Source organism: Solea solea, chromosome 5 (assembly GCF_958295425.1).
Source record: "Solea solea chromosome 5, fSolSol10.1, whole genome shotgun sequence".
NCBI classification, from domain to species: domain Eukaryota; kingdom Metazoa; phylum Chordata; class Actinopteri; order Pleuronectiformes; family Soleidae; genus Solea; species Solea solea.
This window is the reverse complement of record NC_081138.1, coordinates 24810417-24825796: the sequence shown is the minus strand read 5'-3', so window position 1 is coordinate 24825796 and position 15380 is coordinate 24810417. Positions and strand designations below refer to the sequence as shown.

The window sequence follows — 15380 nt, the reverse complement described above, 5'->3', positions numbered from 1 at the left end:
TAAGAATCATATTCATACTATGGAATGGAATATTTTATTAGCAACTCATGTAAACACAATTGCAATAATAACAGTATATGGTCAATAGTTAGATTACTAGTGTACATGTAAACACAGTCACTGTTATATAAGAGAGTTAATTTTGTCTAATTTTACAGGAAAGCTCAACAAAAAAAGAGGTAGAATAATGAAGCAAAGTAACAATTTCAACCAGTGATACAATAATATATATATTCCAGGATCTTGGCATAACACTGTATAAACCAGATTCTATCTACGACCTTCAGCAGGACGATTGACAACAATGAAAGCTTCACTGAGCAGATGCAGTATAGTTTGGCCATTGATTATATCACGTATAGACAGAAGCTATAGCACAACACAGTGGTACATTTCATACAGAGCTTCAGTGTAGCTTTGAGTTGAGGTGTGTGAGGGAGGCAGACTTACAAGGCAACTTTAACAGCTGAAGAAAAAACAACACTTGTGGTGAGTGGTTAGAACAAAATAAGCCACAAATGGCCGAAGCTGCTTCTTCTTCTTCTCCTTACTTGACTGTTGTGGTGAGTGTGTTAATGTAAATATTGAAACTCAAATGAAGGACCTGTGCAATGATTAACTGAAGAACATAGAGGTATACATGTCCTGAGATGTTTAACTTCTAAATATTACTCCTCATCAGATAATTCCAGTTTTATTTCACAGGCCTCATACAGCATGGTGTTTTGGGGAGAGCGACGCTAAGAGTGGAGAACAGGAGAGGCTTATGCTGACATGTCCGGTGTATGGAGGTCAGTGCTGCAGAGTAACTATGAAACTCATCGTTGGCACCAGTGTCTCCTCTCGTGTCACTCTTCTTACCAAACATGAACCAGTCTTCCTCGAACATTTCTCCCTCTGGAGCCTTCTTACCACTGTGACCCTTAATCTTGGCATCCAGGTGTGGGGGCTTGATCGGTGGGAAGAATGTGAAGTTTGTTATGGGCACCAGAGTATTAGTGGGCTTGTGGCTGTTTTTCACGGTGTTACTGTGTCTGGGGTTGTTTTTGTGAGGCTTGGTGGGCCTGTTATCAGAGTATTTTGAGGACGGGTGGTGACGCTGCAAAGACGTCTCTCTGAGAGTCCCTTCTTCCCCTTGCGTGGCACTGAAGACGGGCCGCTCTGGAGCGTCTAGCCGCAGAGGCGCCACAACAGTGTCGCTCAGTAAATCCACTTGCTTCTCTAATGCCGTGGATTTCTTTAGGGTGTAACGACGTCCTGCCTGCGACCCGCAGCGATGCTCTGCAATGCTGGTTGAGCTCTCCGGGTCAACAGACGAGGGCTCCGGGTTGTCGGCTGCCTCATTCGGGGGTCGCCTGTATTTGTGTTGGGTCAAAAGAATGCAGCTCAGTGGAGCAGCTCTGGCCCAACCACAGACCTGTGTGAACATGTAAAATAATGTAAATATGAGTTTGCAAAGCATAGGCATTATAATGAAACTTTATAATGATTTTGATACTTGTTATATATCTTTTTCCCTCTATGTTTATATTCTTATATTCGTCAAGTTTAGTTCACTGTAACAACATTTTCCCATCCTGGGAGAATGGATCCCTCACCATGACTCTCCCTGGAGTTGTTCAGATCTCATTAGATTAGATCAGATTAGACTTTCACTTGATACTGCAGCAAAATGGTAAAAGGTTGGACCAGAATGAGTAAACAAATAGAATCTTCTTCTTCTTCTTTCGGGCTTCTCCACCACAGCAGATCATCTGCCTCCATCTTGCTCTATCCCCCCACGTCCTCCTCCACAACATCCATTAACCTTCCCTTTTTTCTCCCCCTGCCCTGCAGCTCCATCATCAACATACTTTTTTTTCCCCCAACATAGTCACTCACTGTCCGTCCTCCAAAAAACATCTCAACCATGCCTCTCTTACTTTATTTCCAAACGTTCAACCAAGTCAACAAGTAGAATAAGCAAAAGATTAAAATCAATAAATAAATGAATCTAATCTAATTATCAGGAAATCTCAGTGTGGTTAATAATATAGTAATAGAACACATTCAGATATTTTATGCTCTACCTTTGTTATTCCCAAGTACAAATGATATTGCTTATATACGTTTGCCACTGTATAACTGACACGGGCAGTTGATACACACTTAAAAAAAGATTAAACACAGGCAGAAAACATGTTCATTCACTTACTGCTTCTTCCAGACCAGAGTAACGGTGGTAGTCAGGCGGCTCCAGTTCTTTCACAAAGATCTCCTCACTAATATCTAACAGGACTTCAGTAAGTCTCCTCTCTGGTGTCTTGTCTGTTGCCATTGTTCACTTTGTACATGCAGGCTACTCCAGGGTGACATCTATTAATAAAGAACATTTAAGAACAGAAATGACCTAAATATCCCCTATACATGTGTGATGTAGAGAGTTTTTAGTCGAGTTACAAAGACACAAACACTTTCTCACACACAGACTTAATCCACTCACCAAAATGAGGCAGACTTCTCCACCTTCGGTCTCAAAAAAATAAACCTTGGTCAACAGTTTAACTTCTGCTTCTCAGTCGTCTGGCTCTCACGGAAGTGCAGAGCCAGTGAATGCCTTCGCAGACTCGAGCGCCGCAACGCTGTCGTCATGACAACCCGTGACAAAAGCGCAGCGACTGAGACGAGACGACCGCAGTCAGGCACGACACATCACTGTTTAGACTAGTTAGGTGGATGTGTGACGGTGACACTGTGTAAGAGGCGATTTCACAATAAAAGCAACACAGGATAAAGCGGTAGATGATGGATGTACATGTCACAAATTAGGGTTTTTTAAAACTTATATTTTAATAATACGTAACACTCTTAGTTTGAGGCTCTTATGGTGTAGAATTTTAAAACAATTAAAAAAAATTAAAGCTCTAAACTATAACCTGAAAAAACTTCCTGTTGTGGGACCACTTCCACTTGACACAGCTTTAAATGTGACATTATTCACATTTAATCATAGAAAACATGTATTTAAAATAAATAAAATAATTTTGCTACTATAACATGCTTGACCACATTTGAGGATGTTCTGATAAATTTCAAAGTAAAAAACCCTCTGAAATGTCAAAATGTGAAAAAGGAAGCCACCTGTTGGCACATAAAAGGGAAGAATTAATCTTCCCTTTTATCTTTAATCAAAGACCAATCCCACACTGACATTTAAGGGGCTTTAAATGTGACATTCTCCATTTATTGAGTGTCCATTTATTGACACTGAAAGAGTTGATAAATTTTTTTTTTTAAAAACTCTGTGTCTCTGTGAAAACCAACATAGCTAATAAAATAATCCACTTAAATACCAGACATTGAATGACAGGCCTATGGAATTTCAGAATCTGAAAATAAAGTTTCTGTTGGCTCAAAAATAGGAAAACAATGACTAATCAAATACCATTGAAGCCAATAGATCATGTTTTGACATTCAAGGGGCTTTGAATGTGACATTCTCCATTGATTAATACTGAAGGAGGTGATGTTCATTAAAAACGGTGTCTTTAATATGGATTAAAGCAAACACGCGGGCCACGTGTGGCCCCCCCATTTGATGTCCTGCGGCCCTGCACTAATTTTAAAATGATCATGAAAACTGGCCCTAACTGAAGAAAAATAATTTTGATTATATTTTAATCATATTTAATCATTTAGAAGCATGTCTAGTGTTTTAATTACTATTGTCTACATGTTATTTTGATTTCATGTTTGATTCTAATTTTATTTCCGTCTGTTTTTGTTTATGGACACTTTTAGATATATAATATCTAAACAGTTCATTTTCCCTGACTTTTTTCACTTGACTGGCCCCCTCCTGACCAGCCTAGAAGTTCAGTGGCCCCCGGGTATTTTTGAATTTGAGGCCCCTGGTTTAAAGGTTAGCTGATGTTCTTTGCAGTGCAGAACTTAAATTTTCATTGTAAATTATATTTGTATTTTTTGTGGACATCCACCAAAACACTAAATCAAATACCGTTGAAACCAGTTGTTCATATTTTGACATTTATGGGGCTTTAATTGTGAAATTCTCCATTAGAATATCCTCATTAATCTGAAATTGAAACTGTTCAATGGGAACAGTTGCTGCACTACGTGTCGCTCTGCTCTCCGTTTAGCAACATCTCGTGAAAAATCATGTAGATTAGATTTAAAAAAAACTAATATCTCAGTTTTCGTTGTTTTCTCTGGTCCGGGGTTGGTCACAGTGAAGCAGTGGCGCAAACATGAGGGAGTTTGCAGGTTTGTCAGCGGAGAGGGAGGAAACCATTGTGCAACCTACAGTTTTGCACGTACAACACCCGCAGGGACAAACTCTGGTTCACATAAGCTGAAAGAATTACGCGCTGCACCATCACCACATGAACGACCGGAGACTTGCAACTGCGAAAATCATCTTAAATAATATATATATGATTTATATATTTTTTTTAAAAAGGGGAACACTGTGTTCCTGTTTATCGCGCACGTTTATCTCGAAATTTAAAGCGAGCGATCAGCTGGGGCAACCTCGCTCTGTGGTGACGCACAGTAACACCTTGGATTATTGGTTCAGAGCGGCAGTGTGTCAGTGTGTGACGCGGCCGGAGCACCTATCCGCGAGGGGGACACTCACGTCAGACGGCTCCATCTCTTGCCTCACTGGTCTCTCCTCATCACGACCACTTCGGTTCTGCAGTGCAGGGGCTGCAGCGATTTATGGAAGAGGAGTGCGTGCGTCCTGTACCGGTCATGCTGCCCCCAAAGAACTGCCTGCCGAGGAACTACAGCTGTATCGCCGGTCTGTTCGGAAGCCTCGCTGCGGCGAACCCGCGGCTCGAGGATGGAGAAGATTATGACATGATGAACGGCACCTGTGAGCCCATCGAGAGCCCCGTGGTGGACGAGAGGCCACGGGGCAGAGAGGTCTTCCTGAAGCCCCAGAGTCCGAACCTGCGTCGGAGATGCAAGTCGCTGCCCACGCACACGGAGAGAGCAAAGTTGGAGATCTCCCGCAGCAGAAGTCCAACCAGTCAAAAGAAAGTCCGGTTCGCGGACTCCCTGGGCCTAGAGCTCATTTCAGTGAAGCATTTCGATGATTCGGATGTTCCCGAAGTGCCGGAGCGCATACTGGCCAAACTACCCAAAGGACCTGTGCACCTTAATCACCGGGACACCAAATTCCCCCGGTCACCTGCGCAGTCGTTATTCATGGAGTTGCAGTTCACTAACCCGGGCACACTCCCCGGCTTCGATCAGAGAGTGAGGGAGGTGAAAGTCCTGCTGGAGATCGTCGAAGCGGACGAGTTCAGCCTCTCCGGGATCGTGCGCGTGTTGAATATGGCCTTCGAAAAGAGCGTGTTTTTGCGGTATTCCATAAACAACTGGATAACATTCATGGACAGCTTGGCGTCCTACGTGCCCAACTCCAACGACGGCGTCACCGATAAGTTTTCTTTCAAGATCGTCATGCCCACCTTCCTCGACAGCGGCGGCGCGCTGCAGTTCGCCATTAAGTACTGTGTCGGCGGACAGGAGTTCTGGGACAATAACAACGGGGACAATTACAGAGTGCGGCGTCAGCCGCTCAAGATGTCCCCACCACGTGAATGGGAGAACGGATGGATTCACTTCATCTGAGCTGCACGTCCACCAGCGGTGGGCACACTGCGTGCGTAATTTTACGCGCACTTGATCCCCGGGTACCTTAATTATGACTGTAGCCTGTTAAAAAAAAGATTTTCTCCCCTGCCATTGTCAGCTACATACATTTTGTGACGCCACAGTATAACACATGTTTTGTCGTGATGTGGCGACTATGCGACTGTGGCCGGTTTAGGAGTTGCCCAGAGGGGGGGGGGCTCTGTACAGCTCGGTGCCCTTTGGGGAGGGCATGTTCGTGTTATGTAAAAACACGTGCCACGGAAAACGTGCCGGGCGATGCCAGCTTCTGGCATCACTGTTCATTTCAGGAGATGTTGTGTATATAGACGTTTTTTTGGCGGCATGGTGACACGAGAGTCATAGTTTTGCATGTGTGGGGATGGGGTGGGTGGGGTGATTTTGGACCGACAGACCACCAAATTCATGGTATCATTTCCCACTGTCGTGTCTTTGGAAAAAACCCGCCTTATTTTAAGCCATGCTGTGTGGGAAAAGTGCATTAAATGATCCTTTAATTAGGTTTATAATTATTTATTTTACCTTTTTAAACATTTTAAATAAAGGCCTCTAATGACAGGTGAAAGACCTGCAGGCATCCAAACCAGGGACACCATAGTTTGTCATCATTCCACTGTCAACACCAGTTGTGTATTGTTTTTTTTTATTAACATAACATTGATTCAATATTTCTTGCCAAACTTTAAAGTTAATGTCCAAAGACAATAAATTTAAGAAATATCTATATTTTCCCCAAATTATAGCTATATATATGTTTAACTTCAAGTCATACAAAGATTCTCGTCATGTTCAGTGATGAGAGGTTTTTTTGTTAGTTGCTCCCCCAAAGAAAAACAAAGAAAAACACAAGTCAGACTTGCCTCCGTTTCCTCGTGGACCACTAATTCAGGATTGTCATTCTGAAAAACAGATATTTTTCGCAGTATAATTTTCTAATAGATACATTCAGATAAGAGAAGTATTCTACGTTTTAAAATGTAAATGTGTATTTAATGTTCTTGATTGCACTGTGAGACACACACTCACTGTGTTCGTCCAGCTTCTGCTGGGGTTAGAGGTACGTGATAGTCGTCGTGTACCAAGCTTCGCGCTGCTGCTCCTCACACCTTCACACGCAGACATTTCCATCACCAGAGTGAGACCTTTTGACCGATTGATTTCTTTCCATCACATGCCTTGATTGATGTTACTCAGTCGTCTTCCAATCCTGCCCCCTGGTCATTTGGTGTGGGGGAGTTGAAGTCTTTCTGGCATAAAGGTGCGCTTGTCATTGGCAAAAAATCTTTTAGTCTAATTAAAGACAGTTATTCATGGTGGGTTTTTTTATTACATCGATATTCGAGTGAGTGCAGAGAGCTCAGTCTCAACAGGCAAGGTGCTTTTTTTTTTTTTGCACTGTAATCTGAACATCACTTTGGCCTTTGTTTACATCATCATGGAAACAGAGGGGAGGCATGGCTGTTAGTGAGGCCATCAAGGTCGGGGTGTGGATAAAAGACCATTCCTGTAACCACTTAGATTTTGGAGCTGTTCCACTGTGAATCCATCAACGTTGTTTGTCTCAAAATCTGATAGGGTTTGTGTCGTCGTTGTGCTCCGAGGCTACCTGACGCTCTTAGGATAGGTTCTGCTGAAAGGTGGCCTGGAGTGATTTGATGTTTGCTTCATGGTGCACTTTCACTCAGCTCACTTGCTTAGTTGAATAGACGGTGGATGTGTAGAGAGAGTGTTACTGTGTGTTATGTTGTGACATCAGTGTTGCATATGGACTTTCTAAACTGTGTTCAAGCGTCCGTGCAGTATGGTCAGTATGATGTGAGTACACAGGGCTGCAACAATTCATCTATGAATTAGGGATGCACGATATTGGACCTTTTGCAGATATGCGATATATCGGGAGTGCTCTGCCCGATAACCGATGCCGATACCGATATGTATACATTTTTCTCTGAGCCCAGCTGCAGAGGGTCATTTAGTCTCTTCTGTAGTGATAACATTTTGCCTAGTAAAATAAATAGCGGCGTGTTTAGCCTCCTGTTGTCATCAGTCATATCGGCAGAGCTTAGTGCTTTGATAATACATTTTTATAGCCGACATAGTGCCGATAATATCGTGCATCCCCCACTATTAATTGATTAGTCATTAACTACTTGATAGCAAACTTCTTTCATTATTGTGAATATGTTTTTTATCACCCCCCCCCAGTATTTGACGGATGAATCGGTTACAAAAGTGACAGCCCGACAAGAGATGCATCAATGCCAACAAGTCGCGAAAGAGGCTGTGATTATTATTATTATTATTATTAGTTTTTACAATGTAACACGACAGTGTTGAGACTTACTGTGACATAAATAACTGTCTATGCATTCTTCACTTGAGTTTTAAGTTTCCACCACAGCTTCATCCAGCGGTTGTTATTGGTGCATCCCTGCACAAGAGAAAACAAAGGGCTTCTGGTCTGATCAGCTTTTTACCTCAACATATACATCACAGTTTACTCACTGATATATAGATATGTACGTAAATGTGTTAACTGTTTCACGCTGAATGTCCTCCTGTTACTGTCCTATGATGCGTGTATTTCGAAGCATTTTTTAAAAAAGGAGACTTTAGGGGGGATGAGGGATGAAAGTGTATGTGATGATGTTGGCACGGTGTAGGATTGGAAAAAAAAAAGGTCCCAAAATAGTGAATTTATAAAGCACACTTACGAAATCTAATCTCGAATCGAGTCAAAATGATGCGGATATGTGTTTTCCAACACGGGAGAAATGTATGTGGAAGAATTTAAATGAGCGGCTACGGTGAAGGTGAACACTGCCGAGTTAAATTGTGTTTTTATGTGTGTGCATGAGGGAGGAAGACAGCAAGTGGTTGTATAGGAAGAATTTAAAAGCAGGTGAAAAAGGGGGGGGGGGGTAAATGCACAGCAGCGTTTAGTCACTTTTAAACACGAGCGACTTATGATTGTAGCTGATACTGAGCAAACTCAGTGAGGTCAGGGCGAATGCACTTTGAGTGAGAATAAGGAAAGGACCACAGTGTACACTGTATACCAGAAGAGAGCTTCTCCTGTGAATACCTACTAACCATTCTGTCTTTTTACTGCTGTTTTCTCTCACTATGGAAAGCCTAAATCACCTCTGTCTAAATTATAACCATTGTATGGCACCAGAGTTATTCCTCGGTTTTTGCTTACTAGTCTGTGATTTCCTTTTCTTTCCTGTAAATCCTATGCAGTCTTTTTATGTGTTGTAACATCTGCAGTTTTTTTTGATTTGTACAATGAGATGTCTGTCTTTTTTTTTCTTTTTCATACCTCTTTAATTTAATGCTTTGTTTTTAGTGCTACCTAAATATTTTGTTGAAACGTTGTTTAATAAAGGCATTTGTGATGATAAGCCTCATGCAATCAAGCGTTTTATTCAGTTGCTCCCTGCTGATGATGTCAACACTGGATATGCACAATAATGAAGTCGCTAATTAAAAAAAAAACCCAATATAATCTCTTTCACCCCAGCAATCCAGCACAGTTTACTGTTTCTCTAATATAATCTATGATATGTGATATGTGCAGCTTGTATTTTTTGCAGAGTTGTGCATGTGTGTGTGTATTCCCAAGGTGTGAATGACTATCAGGTCAGTGGAGCATCTCATTAGCTGCTAGCTGCTCGCTGGTCCCCATCCTTGAAGCAGTGCACTGCAGTGGGCCATCGCCATTGTTGCGATGTCTGCAGGCATGTCCTTGAATCCATCTCAGTCACACGTGATGCCCTCCTGTGTTTATTTAAGGGATGGGATGGAGCATGAGGAACAGCTGGGCAAAATTTGCAAGGAGCAACAAATGGATATAATGGATATGTTTGACATTTATCTTAACCAGAACATTTAGGCATTTTCTTTCTAATTTACAATATAGTAAAGTTCACTTGGCTCATTGTTATGAACAAAAATGAAGGAAAAAACTGTCTATATTGTGACTTCTGCACAATTATTGCTACTTTATATCGCTTATATACTTTTTTTTTGACACATGAGAAGACAAAAAAAAACAGATTTCTTGAAGCCTGAATAAATAAACCTATAAACACACATACACCCGCAGGATGTCCATATAAGGAGTTGTGAATTATTCCCACGGCAATTTACCAAGGGTGCACAGGTTCAGCACAGATCTGTGCCGGGTGTGCATTAAGGGTTAATATACCTCCACTGATACTGTGTGTAGTGTTCATTTCTCATAGTTTATAACATTGCACTTTTGTATTTTGATAATTACTCTCAAATAAAGTTTTTATTTTGAACAATTATAATAGTTTTGTTCTTATATAGAATTGAATAGAACAGTTTTCTAGTCTAGTGCATTTTCCAATTCCCATAGCATTCACACTCTGCCGGCACAGCCTTGTCTTGCCCTAAGGCGACTTCGGCATGTGGACTAGCAGAGCCGGGAATCGCCCGAAGGCCCAGTGTGTAACATTTATGTTTTGGGTGTGTGTTTTTTTTGCCAAACATTGAATATACTACCCATAAGTACTTTTGTATAAGCATATAATCTAAATCTCTCTGTCGTGTTTCTACAGGAGCCCATATGGACAAACCAGAGCACGTGTTTTGCATTTTGAAGCAGAATCATTGACAGTACTATGCAAACAAGAGCAAACAAGAACAAGACCAACATCTTTTCCAGTACATGCAAAGGTGACTGGAACTCCCTGCTCGGTGCTTGATTGTGAGCTGATTCTTTCACACATTTAAAGCTTTGGGTGAGTGTACATGTCTTCCGATGTCTTCCTATAGAGGACAAAGTTTGGTTCAAAACCATAGTTTTGAGGACTTTTTTTTACATTGCAGGGACATTTTGTCTAGTCACTCTCTGTCAAAATGGATTTTTGTCACACTTTTACACAAGAACCTGAGGGTTAAGTTGATGGTCATGGGAGGGGACATGTGGTTTAAGATATGGAAATTGAAAACTATAAACAGAAGATGGGTGAATAGGCTCATTTTGCAATGTGTAATGGATGGGGTTGGGGCATTAGAGAAGTGTGAAGTCTCTTATCATGCCTGGATGTCAGGACCTTTCCCCTTCTGACATGATACACTGCTTGAACACTTGAGATAAGGTCAGTAAAATAGAGATACTGGAGCTGTTCTCTCGATCGTACACAGCAGAGGTCAGGGTTTACAGTAGTTTTGGCAACAGTTACGCTTAGAGTTGAGAGGGGCCAGGGAAAATATGTGTTTACGTTGTGCGGGCGATTTATTTTCAGCCGATGACTTGAACTGTGATGACCCAAAGTTGCGGAAGTTGTGTTAGACTTTTCTCACAGCTGTGTTGTATAGACTTCCTGGTCACTAATAGCTACTCTACACGCTGGTTTAATGCTCTGAGCAGCCAGTCGGTGAGAATCCATATGGCCAGACAGTAAAAAACCCCTGTGTGAGATTCTAATTTAATTCTATGATTAGAGCTACTCAGCAGCTTAGTTCGAGTGGGAAATCACACAATTCCCAAGAATACGTATAAAGGGAGATTAGAATAGCTAATGTGGCTAGGTGGTGAAGCAGGAAATAAAGACATGCCCAGAGTGGGCCATTTCTGGATTATAGCGCACATTACCACGTGAAAAAAACAACAACAATAAACTTTGATTATATATCTTAAAGCCAGAGCTAGAACGGGCTCTGTAGCATAGCAAAATAAGACAAATTAGTGTAGTGTGACCTGTACTCCTCAGACTTGTTGTTCCAGAGTCAAAAAGCCAGGTCCCCCGTGGTCCTCAGTCTAGATTATGGGATGTAAAGATCAGTAAAATGTTGTGTGCTTCTCTGCACAATCACCACAGAGTTGTAATAGAGCCGTAACGCCATGTTTATCTACAACTGCTCGACGCTCTGATTTGCTCTTTCCCTCTATAGCGTCCCGCATTAATAAAGTGCAACCGCAGACGATGACGGGCATTCTCGCCCCCCACCTGTGAAGATTCTCACCACCTCCAAAGTGTTTTCTTTCAGCACAAATAGGTTTCATATTTTCACTTTCAATAATTCATGCCAACGCATTCAGAGAAATGCTGTGGCGTGAGATTAATCCTGACTCGGCAGCAGTCGGGGCCCATGGAGCAAGGATGCTGTCATAACCTTGTCTCGGTGAGCACTGGACTTGAATTATTAATCGGATAAATGATCTTTGTACTTTGGAACATTTTCAGTGTGTTGTTTTGAAGTGACTGCTCGCACAGTCGTCCAAGTTTTCCTCCTTATTCCTTTGATCACAGCTGTTTCCTTGGGTAAAATCATCCATCATGTGGCTTCCTTTAAAATTCTTCAGAAAACTTTGCCATACAGTGTTTGCTTGTGTTCACTTGCTTACATGAGGCCACAAATTATTATATGAGATGTTATCTGCTTGCCCACTTGTCCCTCTGCTCCAGCTCCATACCTCCTCATGTTAAATCCTTTCTGTGTTGTCATGACTCATGTTTTATAGGTCAGTTTATGAAGGCACAGATGTAGTAATTAGATAATTAGGTGCTTGACAGAGGAGGTGAAAAATAAAAACTCAACTTCTCCTATGGAAAACTACTTTTACTGTATGCTTCCCTTTGCTGGGAACTTCTGCTCCATTCAATAATCAGACATCAGGAAAAATTAGTTTTGGGTGTAGCCTGGAATGCAGTAGCTTGTCTGTGAATGCTATCATCACCAAAACCTGTCTTAACAGGGTGCGCCACTGAATTATTCTTTTATCAAAGTTACACCTACAAAATGTGTTTGTACTCAGAAGAAGAAGAAAAAACATAGTGGTAAAATTGTTTTGGTGTACATAACCGTTTGTGTCAGTTCCCACATTCTTGAAAAAGTTGATTCCCGATCGCTCATTTCCCCGCACGTACGCACACACACACCATGTTTGGACTTGTTACTGGAAATAGGTGAGAGAGAGATGGATATCACAGGAAAATGCTTCCAAACAATATAATGGCCTTGTGCCACAACTGCATACCACACTGAAGCCTCCAGAGCAACCAAAATAGAACCGTGTATAAAGTTTGGGTGTCCGGAGTTTCATGTCCACATGCTCAGAAATGATAAAGAGCGCTGCAATATGAGCCAAGTACACGAGAAAACACTGTTCATTGAGAAAAATGGAAACATAGATTAGGACTTCTTTTAAATAAAGTGATCCTTAATGGATGAGTAGCATAATTCATGATGTCTTGATACACTAAGAGGGATTTTCCATCCATACGTCCGTCCCTCCCTGTGAGCAACAGTGCAGGTGTTTGTTCACCTTGCTTGTTCTCTCTTGTGTTTGTTTTCTGCACCGTTTCATTTGACTGAATAGCTGTGAGGATGGAGTCACTCCTGAGGCAAACGTGAACGTGTCAAGCATATCGTAAAATGCAGTGGTAATTATCGGAACTCGTGCTGTGTTTTGTGATGGGGAAAAAAACCCACAGGAATGGAGTGACTAATGACACAAGTGTCTGCTTCCTGTAAGAAAACACGACTATCCCTCGCTGGGCTGGTGTTGAAACATGGTGGTGCTAGACGGCAGCCACCGTAAAGTAAGGCTCCTAAATTTTATAGCTTATTTTAAGGCCACTCTACACTCATTCCAGCATATTTATGGGTAGTATATTCAATGTCTGCCAATAAACATACTGGTTCCTTTAAAAGGATATTTGTACGTGTGTTGCTGTAGGTAATGACTCATTGCCTGTGTGTACCTTCTTCACCTAGAACCAGTGCATTGCCTTGTAAACACAGCAAATTTTCAATAGAAAAGTCAATGATTTTACATCACGGCACACAGGAGTTATTAGAACAGGTATAAAGTTCTAGTGTATTACTTTGTGACTTCTGTGCTCCCATGTTGTCGTATTCCAAGTGAGTGGTTTACAGATTTAATTTTACAGTTCAGAAAAGGCTGTACAACCGTGAGATAACGCAGCATTCATATTCCTAATCTATCATAGTCATCGGCATAGATTTTAAAACCATACATACATACACTTGGCTGCTTTTTGCACAGAGAGCATATAGCATAGGATCAGCTGTATGTACTTCTCTAACTTTTCGTGAGCATTGCACATACTCCACTTTAACCCAGCATTTCGGCTGCTTTATTCCATTACTATGTTAAAACGTACAGTTTATATACGGAGGCTATGTATGTGCAATATAGAGTGTCTTATATCCTTTTTTTAAGCACAACCTTGGCAATCTGATGAACAATTTACATATAAACACACCTGAGCAAAAAGTATTCAAAATGTTTAAAAATCGGATTGAATTTGTGAAATTTGGAAATACGTCACAGTTCAAAGTTCACTTGGCTCGTTTTTATGAACAAAAAGAAAAGGAAAAACATTTCTATTCTGTGACTTGTGCACAATTATTGCTACTAAAACTCCAAAAAGAAATGAATCATAACTTTGACTCACACATAAGAAGACGAAAAACTATTTTTTTTGAATATGTGACCTATAAACACACAGTTGTCTACCATGGGTGCACCTGCGGCACAGATTTGTGCCCTATGTAATAAAATGTAATAAAATTCCCATGTTACGTTTGAGCACAGCAGGAATGATTGCACCAGGCGATTTTGCTCTGGGTAAATAAGCCAAAGAATGCTTCAAATGTCATCCCTTTGCTTTTCCCTTGTTCACTGCTATCCGCTTCTCATCCTATAAATCTTGCTCATGCAAATTAAATGTGTTTTGTTGTTTTTGTCTGTCCTTTCTGTCTCTCCTCTTCCCTTTCAATATCCTGGACTATATCTGTTTTTCCAACAACAGAGTCAGCATCCAGACCAGCGCAGACAGTAAATGTCTTGCATTGGCACCAGGGAAGCACAGAGGCACAAACCATAAATAATATAAATAACCAGTACCGCAAGTGGTTCTGAACGGGTTTGAGCTCGAGGGCTCGCGAGTCTCTGTGCGCCCACGTCGACACGGGCGCCTCAAGCTCATCTCCCGTTCATTCACCACTTGCATTACTGGTTATTTTCAGTCCTAGTTATTTTCAGCGCTGTCGCTGCGCAAAGTTAGAGGGCACTTCCTGTTTGAAATGGCCAACTTCCTGTTTGGGAAAGGCGTTTTTTTTTTCAATTCAATTAAACTTTATTGATCGCTGAAATGTTATGAGAACTGTGTGCCATTGTAAAACCTCACCAAAAGTAACGGAGTAACGCAGCGTTAGCGTTATCTCGTTTATAAAAAACATAGTATCACGTTTATGTGATATAATTATCACGTTTATACAATATAGTATCACGTTTATGTGATATGATTATCATGTTTATACAACATATGGACACATGGACACACACATAAGCCTGACTGAGAGAGTAAGGATCTGTGTGGTTGATGATGTGTGAAAGAAATGCTTAGACTAACCAAGTCTTTGTGAGGAAATCTTGCTGTAGGGATGGTCTTCATTGTCCTCTGGCACCTGTAGACAATCATCACAATCAGAATTGTTACATAATGTCAACAACTTCCAAAAGAGATGACACAGTACCATAGCAAACATACATGTTTGTTTCTGATGGTCTGCTGTGGACACTGGAGTCATTGTGGATGCTGGAGTCATCGTGGATGCTGGAGTCTCCGTGGATGCTGGAGTCACCGTGGATGCTGGAGTCATCGTGGATGCCAAAGTTGCAGTAATATTTGTGG

The 15380-nt window shown here is 41.4% G+C and overlaps 2 protein-coding genes across 3 annotated transcripts; one reads left to right on the top strand and one right to left on the bottom strand.

Annotated features, from left to right (window-relative positions):
* Positions 1–24: 24 nt before the first annotated feature.
* LOC131460002 (uncharacterized) lies at positions 25–4701 on the bottom strand. Of its 2 annotated transcripts, none has more exons than XM_058630226.1 (3): positions 4637–4701; positions 2195–2355; positions 25–1417 (listed from the first exon to the last, which is right to left on the bottom strand). In XM_058630226.1, the coding sequence occupies exons 2-3, from the start codon at positions 2315–2317 to the stop codon at positions 695–697; spliced, it is 846 nt and encodes a 281-aa protein (XP_058486209.1). In that variant the 5' UTR covers positions 2318–2355; positions 4637–4701; the 3' UTR covers positions 25–694. The 2 variants fall into 2 exon arrangements, with proteins under 2 accessions (XP_058486209.1, XP_058486210.1); XM_058630227.1 differs by lacking the exon at positions 4637–4701 and adding an exon at positions 2483–2517.
* LOC131460001 (protein phosphatase 1 regulatory subunit 3E) lies at positions 3992–9080 on the top strand. Its single transcript, XM_058630224.1, has one exon. The coding sequence runs from the start codon at positions 4720–4722 to the stop codon at positions 5638–5640; it is 921 nt and encodes a 306-aa protein (XP_058486207.1). The 5' UTR covers positions 3992–4719; the 3' UTR covers positions 5641–9080.
* Positions 9081–15380: the final 6300 nt, after the last annotated feature.

Coding starts and splice junctions, on each gene's coding strand:
- LOC131460002 (XM_058630226.1), bottom strand. CDS start 2,317: ATGGCAACAGACAAGACACCAGAGAGGAGACTTACTGAAGTCCTGTTA. Junction 1,418..2,194: donor ACTCTGGTCTGGAAGAAGCA/GTAAGTGAATGA, acceptor ATGTTCACACAG/GTCTGTGGTTGGGCCAGAGC.
- LOC131460001 (XM_058630224.1), top strand. CDS start 4,720: ATGGAAGAGGAGTGCGTGCGTCCTGTACCGGTCATGCTGCCCCCAAAG.